This window comes from Triturus cristatus, chromosome 1_2, assembly GCF_964204655.1.
Source record: "Triturus cristatus chromosome 1_2, aTriCri1.1, whole genome shotgun sequence".
NCBI lineage: Eukaryota > Metazoa > Chordata > Amphibia > Caudata > Salamandridae > Triturus > Triturus cristatus.
In genome coordinates, this window is record NC_140580.1 from 855,033,734 (window position 1) to 855,053,916 (window position 20,183).

A 20,183-nucleotide genomic window follows, 5' to 3' on the forward strand; every position below is an offset into this window, starting at 1 on the left:
TTTGTGTCACCTTGTTCACTACTTGAGTTTCATTTTCATCACCTTCTCATAATACATATGTCATTTGTAATATTTTTTTCACCTTGTACATTGGTTCTCTCATCTTTACTTCTACCCTCCGATTTTTATATGTACACATTCATTTTTATCACACTTAATCTTTTCCCTTAAACTTTTCATCTGTTGCCTTCATTCATGGGCTCTATTCTACTGCCCTCGCTTTTTTAAATTTTTCAGTTCCACCACCACTGAGACACACATTGAGCATGGTTCCGCTCTTACACACCTGTGATTCCCTGTCAAGTTCTTCTCACTTTTACTTTCTTTCTAATCTATGATGCTTTGTATTCGTATTGAAACTTGTTTACCTCTTTAACCTCATAACCAGTTATTCTGAGCCTCTCAAATATAGCAGCTTCCCTTTTGCAAGATTGCGCGCCATTATTTTCAGCATGCACAGTCCTCTTTCACTAACAATCACTTTTGTTTACGGTACAAGAAGTCGGTTTCCTGATCACACACCCACGTTCACAATGAAGACTCACTGGGCTTTTCTGGCCGTAAGTACAATTCGCTTGCTCTTGTTTTCACTTATTTTACCATTCAAGTTTTTAGAGGCCGTTACTCACGATCACTTTCTCTACGGTGCGGGGAACGTATTTTGATCACACGGTTGCAAAGACCACCTGTTTTGCTCTTTGCTTTCACCAGTCCTATAGATCTTGGTCCTTTGAGACCGTCACATGAATTGCTTCAGGATTACCTTGGTATACTTCTAAGCACGACGCGTTTCATTTACACTTGCTTTCTCACCGCTTTCTCACTGTTTTGCACAGTCCCTCTATACGAACCTCGTCCTCACGTTTTCCTAGCACAAACTTTGAGCAATCTTCCAAAGTGTCTTATTGTCGTTTCACCCACTGGGTGTATTTTCGATATCATCTTATGTCCTGTGGGTTTCATGGTCTGCATGTTTCATGGTCTGCATGACTTCTTCACTCTTCCATCGATTTGAGCGCATTCTTCTTCACCACACGCGTTACATTCTTCTTGTTTTTTGGTTGTGGTTTTACCTCCCTTAAACCACTCATTTTCCTTCATTTGTTCACAGAGCATGTCCCCTGATGAAGGTCTATGTTAGACCGAAATGCATTGGGACTACTTAAGAATTGTAAACAACTTTTGATTGAGTTCATAGTCTCATTTGAAAAATCATGATATGAAGATGTAATTTTAACACTACTAATAAACTACACAGTTGTTAATATCACCAAAGTCTCAGGATTCTCATCTTTAATAATATTTGTTCAAACTATTACCCTTCGTGGGTTTTCATCCGGGGACGCAACAGCATCAGATTACTAATATACCATGGGCTGGATTGGCTATCACGGCTCTGTGACCACTTGACAGGGATAAGCGTGTCAAGGGAATGTAGAATCCAATCAGATAAGTGTTTTTCGGACGCATCTGGGTCATCCGGCATGCTAGGTGTATTCATGAGGAGGAGGGCATGAAACTATTCGATGTTGAGTTTATGCCAGGGGGTTTTAGGACCGAATTCTGGGCTACCCTCTTGAGGGGCTCTTCCCAGAAGTGCCATGGGTACTAGGTAGTGGTCAGACCAACTCATCGGGATAGGTGGGTTGAAGAAAACAGTATTTAGCAGGTGTCCAGCAGAGTGGGTGCAGCCTAAGACATGTTACGTAAGCTGGAGGGCGGCAAGATCTGCTAGAAAATTGCTTATTTTGCAATCATGTGAAGTAGGCAATTAGGCAATAGTTAATTTTGTCAAGGGAGGAAAACAAAACCCACTGTCTACACTAAATAGATTTCACTATGCCCAATCATGGGTCAGATTTATAGGAAAGAGCCAAGGGCCAAGACAAGCTCAGGTAGAAAGAGAGGACAAGAAGGATATAACAAAATGCAATTTATTTCAATGATAATAATCAAAATGATGATCTTTGCACAAAGGATAAACAATATAACATACAATCCATTTAACACAAAAACGGAGGCTCTTGTTTTCTCGTGTCCATCAGAAGACTCCATCTGCCCTTACGAACTGGGAGCGCATGAGCCTGTTTGAATTGTTATCTTGCTAAACTCATCTAGTGCTGATGTTATTTTTTAAACTTTATTGGAAATTAATATGTATAACTTTTGTAGATTTGTTTGTTTTGTCTATTACACGAGTATGATGTCTGAATGAGTGTTTGTATGTTTATTTTATGTGTGGGACCTCCGTTTTTGTGTTAAATGGATTGTATGTTATATTGTTTATCCTTTGTGCAAAGATCATCATTTTGATTATTATCATTGAAATAAATTGCATTTTGTTATATCCTTCTTGTCCTCTCTTTCTACCTGAGCTTGTCTTGGCCCTTGGCTCTTTCCTATAAATCTGACCCATGATTGGGCATAGTGAAATCTGTTTAGTGTAGACAGTGGGATTTGTTTTCCTCACTTGACTTTTGTTGTTCCCTATTTCCTCTGTCTACCCATCCTGCCTTTAGGGACCCCCCTTCTATTGAATAGTTAATTTTGTATCATGCCCTCACCTTCAAGGCTTCCTATACAAGAATCCTTGCTCAAAACCTTAATGTCTTCTGGCATGGGAAATATCTCTGATTTCAGCCCTGGATGGCTTGCTGCATGATATGTGCCTGCCCATGACCTGCATATGAACAGCTTCCACCACATAAGTGGAAACCCACCCCATCATCTGAAAGAAAAAGTTACTTACCTGACGTTTTACTTTATCAATGTTGGCCTTTTGTACAGAATCACTAGTTTTTTTAATTATTCCCAGTCACCAGATAGGGGACACTCTATACATTTAACAGGTAATATTAATGGGAATATTTAACAGAGTAGACCCGATATGTTGCTCTTGCAATTTCAAACAATGAGGTGGCTAAATGCGAAGTCCTGCACTCCAGGGAACTCCTGCAGATTTGAAAGCACAAAGTGCCATTTTGCATTAAAAGGGTATAGGGCATATCACTTGACAATCAATAATAGATACCAATAATAGAAAACTCAAGAGTTTCAAAAGAAATAGGAGTTAGTTGTAGTTTTAAGCAAGTGTAAAAGGGACAATGTCTAATCAAGCGAATCCTAACCAGTTAAATCTTGCTGTGCTATGCCATAAGAAGGCTAACACCAACTAAAGATTACAAGCGAGAGTGATTGCCTACTTCACAAGGAATGGCATCAACCACATGGCTGCTTTGTTATAGACACCACACACTTTCATAAGATACTACTATTTGGACAACTAAACCAGAGGGAAAGGACAACTGGACAAGCACTGTTGAGTAACAGACCTCCTGTTGGGTATGTCAAGGGTGTCACCAAAGGTATAGTCACTTTTGATTTAGTAGCTGAATACCATACAGCTCCGAATCGTGATGTACCACCAAAGGGCTCCTTAGGCAAAGAAAAGTTTCATCAATGTGGTGCAAGATGAAAATTTCTGAACCAAAAGGTTGATGATTCTACACTAGTCAATGGAAAGCACTCAAAAAGGGCTGTACAGAGTGGGAAGGTTTCTAGGCAATATCATGCTTCAAGGTGCTGCCTTTTATTCAGTTATGTCTATGATCTTGAACCTCCTTTTCTTAGAGGAATATGATTTCTTTTCATCAGTTGCTGTTACTGTAGAGAAGCACGAGCAAAGTATCATTTGACTAAACCAAAAGCATCACTCTCTTCAGACGTTAAGAGTTATTTGAGACGGTCTGGTAAAATCTTATAATATAAGGTTATTTTCCAGCTGTGTGCTTTTTCTAATCTATCTATTGTCGATCAGCCAGATTTACTGGGATTTGAGAGTCCTCAAATTATAAATAGATTCAAATAACTCTAATATGTTGCACAGCGAAGCATGGGCGAGTGAAGTTCTAGTTTCAGGAAGCAGCATATGGAATAACTGCACAGGAAATCTACACAAGATATTATCTTTACATATTTGCCAAGTCCCCTGAAGAATACTTTTGCTGAAACTAGCTCTCATCATTATTTTCAAACAAATGTATAACTGCTGAGGAGGACTGCTTTGGACATGATGTGCAGCTAAAATATTAATATGGCCTCCAAAGGTTAGGATTTCAGCCGATCCATCTCAGCAACTAAAGCATAAAAAAACCCAAACAACAGGGTAATAGGTAACGTTAATAAATGCACTAATATGGCAATTATATGCAGCAGCTAATTCTCCTGTATAGTACACCCCCCAGCTAGCACGTCGTAATTTCTGAACTTGCAAATGTTAGGTGTTCAGTTATACACCTCTCAATCACAAGTAATTCAAAACCATTCTCACTCACTTAATGAATCCACTCATCAACATTCGTAACCCACGGGTCTCCCTCAAACATTGAATAGTAATTTTAACAGCAAACGCACCTCTCCAGGACTGGTCCATTGGTGGTAGCAGGGGGTGCAGGCTCTGTCTCTGTGGTTGGATTTCCTTGATTGAGATTTTGGGGGCACACACTGCTCACTGAGGCAGATGAGAAATCCTCAAGGGGTTCATCAGGCCAACCAAACTGCTCTTTAGTCTTGCCATAGATTTTAATGGCATCCATCATGGTGACACCAGCAGGATCCACAGATGCTCCAACTGTAAAAAAAAAAAAAAAAACATTAATTGAAAGAACTGCTTAGAGCAGATCACTATATCTACAATGCAGGCTGCAGCAAACAAAACAATACACATCCCACTTATTGCTACGGACTGTAGTAGGAACACACATTCTGTACACTTGTGATAGTGCCAAAAGCAAACATGGTTCTAGGTTCATTTTACTGCAGTCCCTGCCCAAAGTGAGAGCAACTGCTCTTTGCATGGCTAACGTACAGAATAAAAAACCTTTTCAGTTATGTTTATACACAATTTCACTACAGGGGGACAGCTGTGTTAGTGCATTCCCAGTATGCAGGAACCAGCATCCCTGACATTATACGCTGAATCAATTCGGGATAAAAGAGTGCAATTGTATTAATAAGAGCTTTATGAATCCTCAACTGCAGCTTGGGTTCAGACACTTTGTTAATTCAAGGGCCAAAGTAATAATTAATGGCTGCTCCTCTAACTTCTAAAGAAAAAATACAAGGGCGCTCATCAAGTCTGCCCTATAACGGGCTTACTGTTTAATATGCCTGAAACCGTTTTAAAGTACCAATTACTTACCTACGGTAGTGGTGTATCTGGTAGAGACTATTTTAGCCGCAGATTCCTTAACGTAGAATTATCCCCAGGCGTGAGACTGGATCCAGAAAACTTTTTTTTTCCACAGCGTCTCTGCACGCCGGGAGGCTGGCACCACGGGACTCCGCCCTGATGTCGCCCGCGGGCATGACGTCAGCGAGGTCACATAAGCCCCACCCCAGTGCGCTGACATCAGTTTGCTTCGGAGAACTTTTCCGCGCCACCACGCGTAGCCAGTGCAAACAGAAAACTGTGAGAGCATGAGAACAGTGTGTAAGAAGTATAGAAAGAAGGAAAAAACAATCCATGGTTACCTAACAGCAGCATGAAAGACAGCGTCTGCACCGCGGACCTTAACACATATGACAACAAAAGAACATGGCAGTAGCCTAAAAGGTAGCCCCACAAGGAAAAGGGGACACGCCCCCCCCCCAGGGGACAGAGAACCCCAAGGACCTGCAAGCAAAGCAGCAGGCAGAGGAGACCACAGCCTCATGCAAAAGCACGAAAGGGAAAGAAGGCCGGAGCAGACAAGGACCCACAACAGACCCCCAAGACAACCCTTTCAAGGCACGCCGAGACCGCGGAAGAGAGAGGAACCCAGGCACCGCCCAGAGATTCTCCCCACCCCCCGAAGGCAGCAAGGGAGAAGAATCCTCAGGAGCAGGCGAACCCATAAGGCACAAGAATCCATCCACACAAAAACAGCCAGCATACGCATCCAGCAGGAAGGAGGCAAGCAGGATAGCTGAAGAGGGCAAGGCGCCCAAGAGAGACGAGGACAGAAAACAGGGCAAAAAGGGCAAGACACCCAGAAGCCCAAGCCACCAAGGAAGCCTAGAGCAGAAGTCCCAACCAAAAGGGCCCAGGGCCCTAAGAGGCAAGCCACCCAAGGGAGGGCGGAACAGAAGGCCCAGCAGGATGGGCCCTTGCAGAACGGGGAGGAAGGGTGGGTCGTGAAGGAATCTGCGGCTAGAATCGTCTCTACCAGATACACCACTACCGAAGGTAAGTAATTGGTACATCTGATAGAGACTACTAGCCGCAGATTCCTTAACGTAGAATAGATACCCTAGCCATACCCAGAGGGGAGGAGATACCGCGAGAGGAGCCCCCCCCCCCAGCCCAAAGCAACACAGAGCCCCAACAGGGGAGCCAGCAAGGAGGACAGAACTTTCCTACAAGGTAAGGGGCCGTAGAAGCCCGGAGGAACAAAGAAGACTCCGCAAGAAGCCAAGACGAGGGCCAGCGACGGAGAGAACTACCCCCACACCCAGCGAAGAGACAGCGGAGCGGAGAGGATCCCCAGAGGAAAAGACAAGAAGAAAAGAGCAGAGGCACACACCGCTGGCCACGGAGGTGGAGCACAGCCCCGACAGCACACAGCCGGACCCCGGCAGAGGCCAACAAAGATGGACAGAGCACTCTGAGCGCAAGGCCATGCCGAGGCAAAAGAGCTCAAGAAGAGGACCCAGGAAGGGGTGGCCCAGCGGTACAACCCGGGACAAACCCGGAACACCGACCTACCGAAGTCGATGTCGCCAGAACGAGCCAGGCCAACCGGCCCATCAACAACCAAGACGGAACCATCAAGGAAGGGTCCACAGGTGTCACGACCGAAGGACGTCACGGATCTCGAGGCAGAGAAAGAAAAAGAAGAAAGGCCGTCCTAGGCGGCATACAGCGACCTCGTGGAACACAAGGAACTCGAGAGGGCAGGCGCTGCTGCTCAACACAGAAGAGGACTATACAACAGCCAACGAGTACCCCACCTGGGGTAGGACACGTCCACCAGGGAAAAGAACCTCTTAGGAGCAAAACACCACGGCAGATGAAGAATCATAAAGTGCCCGCAGGCGGCTTACCAGGCAGCCAAGTCGCACAAAAAAAATGGAAGGGGCACTGAGAGGACAATCAGACCTCAAAGGCCCACTCCAACCTAAACCAGATACATACGCAAGGCAGAAGGGCCCACCAAGCGCAGAAGAGCCAATAAAAGGGCACCAAGACAGGCTTCACCAGAACTAGACTATAACGAAAAACAGCACCCCAGTGGAGCAAGGGATAACATCTCCCAAGGAACACACAGAACGACCCCGAAATCAAGGAAGAGGAGGAGGAGGAGGAAGGAGGCCCGCAAGAAGTCGCTGAATCACAGAATCTGCATGAGAGTTAAACAGAAGCACTCCATCAAAGGGTAAATCAACCAAACGCTCCCGGATATTTTCTGGGAAGACCCCATCGCGCAACCAGGCATGGTGGCAGAGGGCAACCGAACATTCCATAGCATGGGCAAGACAGTCCGCGACATCCAAAACTGAACACAGAATATACAACGCCAACTCGCGACCAACGAGCACACGGCTCCGCAAGTCCACCCCAGCGCCTTCCCCGGAGACGTGGGGCAGAAGGGCCTCCGCGGTATCCCAGAGGGCAGAGGTAGCTCTAGCCAGAACACAGAGCCTGTTGAGGCCATGCAGAGAGGCGCTCGAGGAGTTGAAAACATTACACCCCCAAGAGTCTAACCAACGGGCCTCCCGCGACAGTGGGAGCAATACCGAGAAAAAAGACAGAAAGGCAGCCTGAAGAACAGGGCCCTGGGCGGAGGGATGGGAAGAAAGGCAAGCGGGCCCATGAAGAGCCGGCCGGTGGCGACGAAGCAGCGGCGGAGGCACCGGGTCCCCAGGCCCCCAAGAGGGAATCATGGAGCGAGGCTTCAAAAGGAAGAAAGGGCACCCCCCCACCAGAGCCCTGGTGAAGGACCTCCAACAAATGGTCAGGAGGCACCTGCGCGATCGGGAAGCCCATCTGTAAGATCCCACCGGCCCTGGCGATAGCCCGGACAAAGGCGATGCCCGCTTCCGTGGGACCCCGCTAAGGCAAGAGCAAGTCGTCTGTGGGCAAAGGCTGCAGGCTGAGCCGCCCATCCCCACGCCCCGCCGTAGGGAGGAAAGGCCCACCCAGAAAGGACAGGAACCCCACTGACGAGTGAGGAACCTGAGGGCCCTCTGCAGAAGAAGTGACAGTCGCAGGAGCGGCCCCGCGCAAGGGGCGGAACAGCGGTCCCGGGACCAGTGGCGACGCGGTAGAGCTAGCCCCAGAAGGCGCCGGAGAGAAAGTAACGCGGCACCCAGACTCCGGCGAGGAGCAGACCAAAAGATGGCAATCATCCGGAGACGAAGGAACGTCCGGGGAAGAGTTGATGCACCCACGCCGAACCGGCGCCGGAGAGACCTCGACGGGAACCGGGGCATCCGTCACTGGAGCGCCTGGCGTCGGCGCGTCCCCCCCGAGTGGCCAGACCCATCTCCAAAACCACCTGTCGCGCAGTAAAGGTCGAACTCGGCGAGGGCAAGGAGCGGCGCCGAAACAGCACCAGCACGACCCCGGAAGGGCCCACCGCTGGCGGAGAGGGACGTGGTGAGGCAATCTCCGACCTGGCCTCAACCCGCGGCGCCATCCAGCCCAGGGAAGAAAGCCGCTGGCGCCAGCTCAGCCTCCAGGAAGGCAGCTGCCTGTCCAGAAGGCCGAGGGGAACCTGGGGACGAGCCCCAAGTCCCGGCGACCCCCAGCGACGCCACAGGGAACCCCGCAGGACTTTGCGGCGAGGCGGGAGCACCATGGGTCGAGGAGGGGAACCCCGAAGGGCTGCACCTCGGCGACACCACATCACCCGCTCCTGAAGCCGCACCTAGCGGGCCGGCGACTCCACAGCCGGCCCCGCACGAGGCGAGGGGACCACGGAAGTCTCTGGGGGAAAGGTGGGGCGGAGGGAGGCCTGCAGAGCCGTAGCGTAGGCCTCCATCTGAGCCCTGGACGCCCCTGTGCCGTGGAACGGTGGATAGGGGGCAGACGTCTGAGGACGCACGTCCCGAGAGGAACCTGCGCCCCCAGCCAACCGAGGACCAGGCCCCAGAGGCAGACTGGCAGACTTACCCACCGGCGAGCTACGCCCAGGGAGCCGCCGGCATAGCCGAAAGCAGCGTTTCTTGGACCCCTCCAGGGACGAGGCCGACCTGGACAGGCGGGCAGAAAGCAGCTTCATCCGGCGCTCCCGCCGGGATTTGGGCTTGAGCTGCTGGCAGGTGTCACAGTCCGGGGAGTTGTGGTGTTCGCCCAAACACCATATGCACATGGGGTGTGGGTTCGTCGCCGACATCGGACGTGCACACTTATCACAAGTTTTAAAGCCCAAAGGCATTGCACACAGTTCCCCAAGAAAAACGAGGGAAGGCCTGAAAACAGGCGAGCAGAGCAATCCAGATCCGCGTGGCACGCGGAAAAGAAGAAAACTAATGCTAGCGCACCGGGGTGGGGCTTATGTGACCTCGCTGACGACGTCGGGGCGGAGTCGCGTGGTGCCGCCCCCGGGACACGCAGAGATGCTGTGGGAAAAAGAGTTTTCCGGATCCAGTCTCACGCCTGGGGATAATTCTACGTTAAGGAATCTGCGGCTAGTAGTCTCTATCAGATACCAATAATTAATAATACAGGTTTCTTCCCATAGAATTAATTAACATTCAATTCAAATTATCTGCATATGCAATCTATACAACTATAAAACTATAAGGAATGTCATGCTGACTACGGCATTCGAAGCAGACATATTTGCTCAAATGACCGTATATCATCTCATCTCATTTATTATGAATGCAACATGGAGCTGCATATATGCACCACCCCAGTGCGCGGACGTCTGTTGTCTTCTTCCCACATGCTCTCAGACCCAGAGCACGGCACACAAGATTGAGTTTGTATAAACTGTCTTCACAGACCAACTTGGGACTTCACTACTACCAAAAGTACACTGAACATAGCCATGAAGAATCTGATGTCAGAGTATTCATTAGAAGAAAAAACTTGCTTACCTGTAACTACAACTCTCCCGTGTATCTTTCTTATATCCACATGCTTGAATTATTTCCTACCATCCAGGTGGGATATCCAATGGGATCGTTATAAAAGCAGTATGACAATACAACAGGCCTGAATGCCCTTAAGACATTGTCACTTTAGAGCCTCATTTAGCAAGTTCCAAAAGAGGCGCAGGCTTGCCAAGGAGTGTCAACCCTGGCTGAAATCCCCTCCCACATGCCATCTCACCTCAGAATTTCAGCGCAAGTGTGAGTAGCATATATTAAAGAGCAACAAGTTCCATTTGAAGGGGGGGGCATGTGAATCTCTGAAGATACCAATGCTTGAGAACTATAGTGACAGGTAAATGTTTTCTTCCCCAGCATTGAATCGGTCATATTCACATGCTTGAATCAGAATAGAATGCAGTATCATACAATAGTATAGCATTGAGGATGATGGTTTACTAACAGAATGGCTAACTTTTAGCTCAAATAATGAGTAAGAGATGCTTTTCCTACCATCATATCTTTGTCTGCCATTGCATCTAAATAGTAGTGCTGTATGAAGGTATGGAAATTCTTCCAGGTAGTTCCTCTGCAGATATTAGCGGCTTTCAATACTCTCCTAGATTGAAAGCTGCTAGCACTGCCATACTTTGGTGGAATGTGCCATAATGTTTTCACTAGCAGACATTCCCACTTTTATTTCACAGAACGAAATTGCTGCTGTTAGCCATCTCGAGATTTCTTGTTTTGATAATCATTATCCTTTCCTCTGGTGGAAGAACAATACCAGCAACTATTCAGAATATCTGAATTTTTTTGTTCTCGTACAAAAGAGCATTAGAGATCTCTGTAAGCCCAGTGAGAGCAGAGTGCTTTGTTCTGCATTCACATGATTCTGGAAGTACGGTTTAAGGACTGTCAGTCCATTAAGATGAAATTCTGTCGGAACCTTTGGTATAAACTTGGGATTTGTGAGCGGAGTAACTTTGTCTTTAGAGACTTGTAAAAAGGGATCTTTAATTATAAACACCTACACTTTGCTTACTCTCCTAGCTGAGGTACAGACAAACAATAGCTCAGTTTTTCAGGATAGATAATTATGGTTGGCTCTATGGATCAGCTCAAAAAGTCTTGTTCACTAGGATAGTTTGCATTTTATTGGAGGGCTTCTGGTCAGTAGGAAGGCTCTCTAGATTATTTTTATAAATATGTTCACTATTCTTTTGGACAATGAGGAAGAGGGTTCAGGTGAGTTAAGGTCCCTGGATATATGTCTGCTATGTGCACCCTGATGGATGTGAGCCTGAGGTCTACACATGACCGCTCTAAGGTGCATGGTAAAACCTGATGAAGATAAATTGAGAATGGGTGCAGGCTCTTGGATAAGTATGAATCAGCATGATTATCCTTCGTGATCGCTTGCCGTCAACAGGAGAGAGGTGAAAGACTATGGATAAAGCCATTACCATGCATTTCTTATTCATCCTCGTTAAAAAAACATCAAATTGGAGTTCTTCCATGCCTCAAACACTCTCCTCAGCAGATTGTTGCCACGTTCACATTGACAGTAAATGTGCGATGTGCGCTTCAGGTCGTCCGATGGTCAATCTCTGATTCAAGTTGATGTTTATCCTTTAGAGCCAGGATGTGTCTTATGGCACAAAGCCACAGAAGTTAAGCCTCAGTTTTAAAAAAACTGCAGTCTTGTGTGCACCCTCAGTTGATGTAAATACATTGATGTTATGCTGTCTGTTCATATCAACACTGACGAATTATGTACTTGTGGTAGCAAAGATTAAACGTCTCTTAACAATCCTCCGTTCAAACACACTGATGTGCATTTCATTTTCTCTATAGATATCTGTTCTGTGGATATTACAGTCCATGAAGGACTCCCACACCTTCCATACAGGTGTATGGGGTTAAGACCAGGTGTGTTCAGGGTATGATAACCTTCTTTCGGTGTTCTTTGTTGGAGTCCACCACGGGGCATTCTTTTTAATCAATTTCGTTTATTGAATATAGTCATTGAAGAAGCCCGACATTTGTGCCCACTGTTCACTATATCATCCAATTTCTTTATTGGCAAAGCAGTACGAGGCCTATATAATATGCGAACATTCCAAGTAATCATTACATAGTCATACCTTGACACTTGGTTGTTTTTGAATCTGACTTGCCAAGTCTTCAGGACTCCCTTGTCTGTTTTGCAGGTGAGACACCTTTGCTTCCTCTGTGCCTAAGGCTACAGAGATAATTTTTAGGTCGAGCCTGGGCGGCACATGCGCTGCTCTGGGAGACCTGCTTTAATGTAGACTGAGACTTGAAGCACCTCTCATCTTTTACATTTGTTCCTGTTCGTGCCCTTCAAACATGACTGATTTTGTTTGGTAAGCAAGCTTAATTATTCCCTTCTTTTCGGGTTTCGCACCCTCCCAGCAGACTGCCCCTGCTACATGTGGTCTTACTTTTTTAATTGACGTTCCTTTGTGCACTATTTTTTGTGGGGGTCTGCCTCAGGCTTGTATATCAGCACAGTGCCTGCTTCACGGATGCCGAGCTTACATTTTCCAAGGTATATTTTTATTATAATCAGCACGACTGCCGCTGTGCAGTCGTGTTTGTGTTTTGTTGGCCATCCACTCCCTGATCACTGCTTTCCTGTTTGTGTTTGCACCCCCCCCCCCCCACCTCATGCATGTCATTCTATTTCAAACCTTCCTTCTTGTAAATTTAAACAAACATTTTGTTAAAGCGAGAAAGGGTTGGTACTGCTGCTGGCCGCTGAAGGAATGCAGAAGTATACCATGCCTACAGTAACATTTCCTTATTTGGCTATTACTCTCCAATCACTCATTTTCTTTTTCAGTGCAGAGAGATTGGGCAGTTGAGTGAAATCGCATTTAAAATGGCCATACTGCTTCCGGTCTACTCCACTGAACACAAAGGCATCTAAACAGCTTTATTTCCACCTCAGAGTCCTTCTGGCATCTGCACTCGCCACTTGTTGTCACAGGGACGTCAGTCTTTTCTTAAGCTTTTGTAAAAGCAGAAAGTAAATTGAAACAATTCAGCTTGACGTCTACATTTTTGTGTCCTGTATGCCATGTGTCATTGTGCGCTCTCTGGAGTTCTGTAAAAATAGCTGCAAATGTGTAGAGAAAAGCTGAAATGAGTCTCCGATCACAGTGCCAGAGGACACCCAATGTGATCATCTCTCCAAGAGCTACCCATAAATTGTTATGTGCTAAAAGCTTTTGGAGGTATGTGTGAGAAAGTGCCATCTTTCTTGCATGGTATGCCCCCACTTTTTGCTAAATTGCTGAATGTGCTTTGATTAAGTGTACCCTGGACTCCTGCCAATCAGGTGCCCAGGGCCTATGTTCCTTCCTTAAAACACACCAACTCCAAATTGGCAAACCCTAGCCACATGTCAGCTCCTGGTAAATGGTACCCTAGGTACCCAGGGCCTTGTGGCCAGGGAAGGCCTCTAGGGGCTGCAGCACTCGTTGTGCCACCCTTAGAGGCCCTGTACCCTTACACACACACACACTGCCTTTGCAGGCTGAGTATCTGGGTGCAGGACAAAACAAAGAGTCGACATAGCACACATCTCTGTGTGCCATGCCCATCACCTACACTGCCAAGGCATATATCAGTCACCCCTCTAGCTGGGTGCCTTACGCCTATGGTGTGGGCACAGGAGCAGGAGCCCTGTGCCCCTACAGTACCCGGGTCCATTCCTGGGCACTGTAAGTGCAGTGCTGCCATTTAAGAGTACATGGTGCTGAGAGCTCGTCAAACACTAGCTCCACAGCACCATAATGGCAACACTGAAGACTGGGAAGTTTGGTATCAAACTTCTCAGCACATTAAACCCACACTGATGCCAGTGTGGGATTTAATGTACTAAGCACCCCAGAGGGCATCTTAGAGATGCCCCCTTACAACTAACCTACAATCCACGTCTGCTCTGAGGCTGCCCAGGCTGCCACACAGCAGACACATTGCTGGACCCCTGGGTGGGAGAGCCCCTGCTCTCCTGGGCATGCAACAATGCACATCCTGGGTGAGGTGATAAATCTCCTCCCCCAGGATGAGCAAAGGGAAGCTTCAAAGGCATGCCGCCTCTTGGAGTTTCCCCAGGCCACTGCAACCTCCCACTCTGGCGGGAAGCTTGGCCGGAAACCCCATACAAGGACAGGGGATGTGCCAGCCTGCCCACCCCACCCCTCAGGTGGGGGAGGCGAGGTGAAGCACATCTCCGGGCTCTCGCCATCTTGAAGATGGGGGGCCCTACCCTATCAGGATTAGGCTGCTGCCCCCCTCCCACAGGAGAGAGGCAGGATAGGGGGTGTACCCCCCCCCCCCCAGGACAAGGACCCATTGGTCCCTGGCCTTCACCTACCTGTAATGCCCCTAAATCTAGTATTTAGGGGCACCCTGAACCTTCCTTCCCCAGATTCCAGATTCGAAAAACTACAAGAAGAGCAAGAAGAACAAAGACCTGCCCTGCAACTGCTAAAAAGGGAAGAAGACACCAACTGCTTTGGCCCCAGCCCTACCGGCCTGTCGACTCCCGGACCTGCACCAGCGCGGCATCTCTAGTGGCCAGCAACCTCACCAAACCCCGGAGGACCTGGCTACCTTTTGGCTCTAAGCCCCTGGGACTCCCATGAGTAGAGGCTCTACTCAGAAACCTATTTCTAACCCCTGGCAGCAGCCCGGAACCGCGAACTCAGCACACTCTGCACCAGCCAAGCCTGGCCAGTGCCGGAGTGGACAAAGACCCTGAGGACGACCCCACGGCGACTGTGACCCCGAGTCCGGCACCCAAGGACCCCCCTCGACATTCCGACAGAAGCCTGCAGCCTCAGAACAGAGTGCCACCCCAACCGCGATCAACAAGAGGGTAAGATTTCCGACATCAAAAGGCACCCCTGCACCCGGCGCCCTGCGGCCCCCTGTGCCCAATCCCGGGGTACCCACCTAACCTACAACTACCCAACTTACCTCTCGAAGTGGTGGTGGCACCTGAAGCATCCTCGTCCCCGAGCTTGCAGCCTTTTTCCTAACCGGAACATTCCCATTGATTTCCATTGAGCGCCCGAAGGCTCAAAAGCACCCTGCACCCAGCCGCCCGAGTGGCCCTGGCAGTGCAATCTCTACACTAGCCTACTTCCCCACTTGCCCTGAGTGAGTGACCAGGAGCCCAGCTCCCACAGCCGCGTGGCCTGCTAGTCAGCAGCCACCAAACCAGGCCCCCCTATTCCTCATAGGCTAACATTGGGCCTAACTCTCTCTGCACCCGGTGTGAACTTTTCAAAACTCAAAATATTCACCAAAAATCAGCCGAGTACCAAAAACGAATTTACTCACATGCTCTTCGGTGAGCTCCCAGTGCTGGATCTTGGTGCCCAGCACTGACTCTGAAAAGTACCCACAACTACACTTACCTTTAACTCCTTTTTCTTCCATAGGAAACCATTGACTGCTTTTCTGTGAAATTTCTTCTAAGTGTTGATTTCTGCAATCTTGAAATATTCTTTTAAAATCGTACAATTTCTGCAAACGTAATTACTTACCTGTTTCTGATAAAGACCCCAGTGCTGAGTCTAGGTACCCAGACCTGGATTACAAAAGTAACGATAAAGTACTCTACCTGCAACTTGAATTTCTTGCCATAGAGATCCATTGAATGTTTTCTTTGAAATATTTTCTAAGTGTCAACTTTTGAAATAGCTAAGTATTATTTAAAAATCAGTACAGTAATTAAGTCTACTTTCACCACTTGATTCTGAATATTGTCCCAGGGCTGGATTTAGGAACCAGACCTGGAATTCCAAAAGTAATCTGAAAAGTAATGTATTACAAATAACCTGAATTTATCATTGAGCTCAATGCATTGTTATGTTTAGAAAATAGGATTGTTTAAAGCAACCAACTGTGACTAGTTACAAAAATCCATTGCTTATTGCAAAAGTAGTTATATTCAACCTCTCATTCTGAGAAAGTATATTTTTTTTCCCTTTGTGGTTCTAAAAATAAAACAAGCATATATTTTATATATATAAACCATTGGCCTAGAGTTCAGTTATTGAGTGTGTGAGACCATTTGCTGACTGAGTGTGTACAACAAGTGCTTTACACTGTCCTCTGGTACTGCCTTACTGCTCGACCAAGCTACCACTTTAGAGAGTAAGGTCATACCTAACTTTAACCTCTATCAGCCCCTGGGGGACTGTGGACTCTGTACACCCTGTACCTATTAGGGAACAGTATATACAGAGCCACTTTCTCACAGTACGGTTTCCTGATATTTGCATTTTACAGTACTCTCTCTGAATGGTTAACTTCACCATCAATCAAACTTAAAGCAAGTGGACTTGAGCTCAGGCATGAAAGCCAGCCATTGCTTGGGGTGAGGAGAGTTTGGGTTCAGCTGTTTTAATTTTTTTTCCTCTCGCTTTCAAATGTCTTTGTTTCTCCTATATAGAGATTTCACATCCTTCCAACCCTTTAACGTTTGTCACAAATTGTTTTTAAGAAATCTCTGTACTTCACTTACAAAAGTCTGTCTGTCTAATTTTTTTCTTTTGTTTTTGCAGGGCCTGGTACAGTTATTTAGAAGATTAATGACAGATTGGAGCATGTGTTACAGAGGTTGCGAAAAATGCACTTCTGCTCTGATAGGCTGGAGACATAAGTGTTTATTTTTGTTCCAATTCCTTTTTAATGTTGTAAAGACTACCAATTATAATTTGCTTTTGATTGCATGCTTTATTTTTTACTCTTTCCTCGCGTCTTTTTTTCTCTTTACTTTTCTCTACTCGCTGCCTATATGAAGCTGTGTTGTGAACCAGTGCATGAGGCCAACCATCTTCGCTTTAAATTGTTCAGAGTATGAAGAAAAGGTGTTTGCTGTCCTCCCAACTGCACTGACTCACTGCTTTAATGTCTTCCGTCTTGTGTCCAATGTTCTCTTGCTTAGTTGTGTTGCCATCTCCCTTGACATGACTTTCCTTTTGCATCTGCTGGTTATATTCTATATGTTCCTAGGCACACAGTGTGATTTCACTTTAGTAACCCCAGACAACTGTGGAAAACAATATTCAGGGGAATTCTTTCAGTGAGCTGATGGCAGGCTTTCCACCATAAATGATTGTTGGAAATAAAAAACACCATAAGCTCACATGTCCACTTCTATAAAATCTTCGAGCACAAGGTACTCTCAGGCACAACACTGCTACAGCTTTTGTATTAGTTTTTAGGTCTTGAGTATATGAAAGTGCAAGCTGTCTGCTTGTGAAACACCTATTGTGAAGTTAAAGTGAGCTTAGAGCCCAATCATTGCTTACCATTGTTTGCCTTTATTATCACTCATTAACTTGCTTTTTATCTGTTGCCTTGTGTGAGTTTCCTTTCCTCATGCAATTGCCCCTTCTCTGGCACATGGCCTTTTTGATTGTGTCCTAGCATTGCTCACTCTTTGGAAAAACAATTCCTGTTTTTTATCCACTCTATAGGTTGCATGTATTTTCCAGCTACCTCCATCGAGTACTTCTTTCCTCTTCCCTCTGTAAAAGCCTGGACTACATCAGTTTCAGCTTCATAAGACTTATAGTATGCAAAAATAGGGAGAGGCAATTTTGGGTCATTAAAAATCGCATTTTTATGTAGTGTTATAGCACATTATGTATTTAAAACATCAATAACTCTAAATATCACAAATGCGAGACTGATTGCATTGCACATGCTTGTTCTTTCTTGAATGCAAGTTCTAATCTTTTGAATGGCTGGGTCCGACTGCTGCAGAGGTGTTTGCAGCTCCCCTAGATGTGCCCCAACAACTCAATGATGTATGGGTAGAACGGAAAACCCAAGAGTTGAAGGTGCACTGCCTCATGTACCATACACTTTATGAATATCCTTTAACTGATTTGAAGCCAAAATGGGGTACTCTGAATTGGTAATGGTAGCCAACCAGTCTCAAATTTCGAATATTTAGAGTGAATTGAGATGTGAATGCAAGGATACTGCATACCAGAAACTCTCTCTCAATTAGTACCTACAACACTTCCTGAATAGTGACCATATGGAGGACAATCAACTGATATAGGTCTATGGTGCGGCAACAAATTATGGGTGGAATGCTGAATGAATCAAACATTCAACCCCAGTCAAGAGATCTGGGTTAAATCCATTGTTCCTTTGCTTAATACACCACCCCAGTTTGGACCCAGCCATATGCAAATCAGTCTTGATCCTGCTCCTCACGGGAACAGTCCAGCCCGAAATACCAAGCCAGGTCCCTCCCTGGACTCAAGCATCCTGGGACCAGTTTCAGGGTAACACCCCTCATCAGAGAGGCTAGCTTGAATCCAGTGGTACAGTGAGCAAGGGACCCTCATCTGGGCACACCCATCCAACTTATGGCACGAAGTGCTGCAGAAACAAATGATGGACGGAATGCTGAATGAATCAAACATTCACCCCCCAGTCAAAAGATCTGGGTTAAATCCATTGTTCTTTTGCTTACGCCGCCACTCCAGTTTGGACCCAGCCATATTTAAATCAGTCTTGACGCTGCTCCTCATGTGAACAGTCCAGCTCGAACTGCCAAGCCAGGCCCTCCCAGGACCGGGAACAAGCATCCTAAAAACCAGTTCCAGGATGCTGGTTTCTGGTCCAGGGAGGATCTGGCCGGCAGTTCAGTCTGGACTGTTCGCATGGGTAGCAGGGTCAAGACTCATTTGCATATGGCTCGGTTTAAACTGGAATGGCATGGGGGGCAAAAAAAACGATGGATTTAGGCCCAGATCTCTGTACTGCGGTGAATGTTTGACATTGTTCAATATTCTGTCCATCAATTGTTATTTTTGCTATAGGTCTGGGATGAGCACCCATTCTTCTTATTTTCTTCTCAATTAAAAAGAACTGAGTAGAAAAACAAGTTACTTGTGTTTGGTAACGCCTCCAAGGTAGAGACTCTAGCTAACTGCATATTCCTTACATTTTAAATATCCCTAGATGTCCAACTCGATCTGGAAACTTCTGCACACCAATTTTCTTCCTCGGCTACAGGTGGTGTCATGTGGTGACGTTTTAACTTGTGCCACTCCGTTTCACGCAAATGTGATGGAGGGACCAGTATATATACACACCACTTGGTAGAAGCCAGTAATAGACAGTGTGCAGAATTTAAATATTGGAATCTTATTACAATGTCCCATATGAGTTCATTTGAGAGGGTAGGTTGCATCATTCCCGGCTGCTGCGCGCACAGCCGTACCTGCTCTCGCCCCAGCAGCTGTATCGGAAGCTTCGGACGCATGACGTTGCACGCTGCTCGCGCATGCTTCCGCGGAATCAACGGATGCGCAAATCTTGCACCTGCATCTGCCCTCGCTGAACGCCGAGTAAACCGAGGACCCGGGGACCCAGCTGGAGGCCGCGAATTGCGGCCGCGAACTGCAGCCGTGGCCCATGGGGGAGGTTCAAAGATTGGCTGTGAACCCTGAAGCGGTGAAGTCTGGCACCGGCAATAAATATAAAGAAAACGCGGGTCCTAGGGAGTGCTGTGGCACCAGCTGAGTTAGTGTTGGTGCACCTGATAATTAGGACTGCAGCAAGGGGCTGGAAGACTGGAAGAGCGGAGTGCGCAGCAGTCAAACCGTGGAATAGAGGTAAGTGAGGAGCAGCTGGCCTACATAAGTTTAAACTGTGGAAGGGATGTACTAGTTTTTAATATACAAGGACATTAAATTTAACTTAAAAGCGTCTGCGGCAGTTATAAGCTTACAAGTATTGAATTAGTATTGGCAAAAGGGGCTTGATAACCCCAGTAGAGGATTGGGCCAGTGAGGTAGTTTTTAACCAGGCTATAGGATTGAAGACCTGAGACCTGAGGGCGAGTAACGAAGAAGGAAATTAAAAAGATGGCACCGGCCAAAGCAAGAACCCGAAAGACTTTAAAAACTGGGAAAAAGAATGAGATGAACACCCTAGCGACAGGTGAAGGGAGCGGAGTTTGTAAGTCAAAGGGGGCGTTGAGTGAGCCAATTGGAAAGAAAAAACAAGTAGGAAGAAATGCACAATCCTGG

The 20,183-nt window shown here is 46.8% G+C and overlaps 1 protein-coding gene across 14 annotated transcripts in view; it reads right to left on the minus strand.

The window, feature by feature from the left end:
• UBR4 (ubiquitin protein ligase E3 component n-recognin 4) overlaps window positions 1-20,183 on the minus strand; it is a 1,980,383-nt gene that overhangs the window by 800,399 nt on the left and 1,159,801 nt on the right. For all 14 annotated transcript variants that reach the window (XM_085609056.1, XM_085609055.1, XM_085609054.1 and 11 more), the window contains exon 49: window positions 4,414-4,630. In XM_085609056.1, coding sequence (XP_085465182.1) covers window positions 4,414-4,630 — 217 coding nt within the window. The remainder of the gene's footprint in view (window positions 1-4,413; window positions 4,631-20,183) is intronic.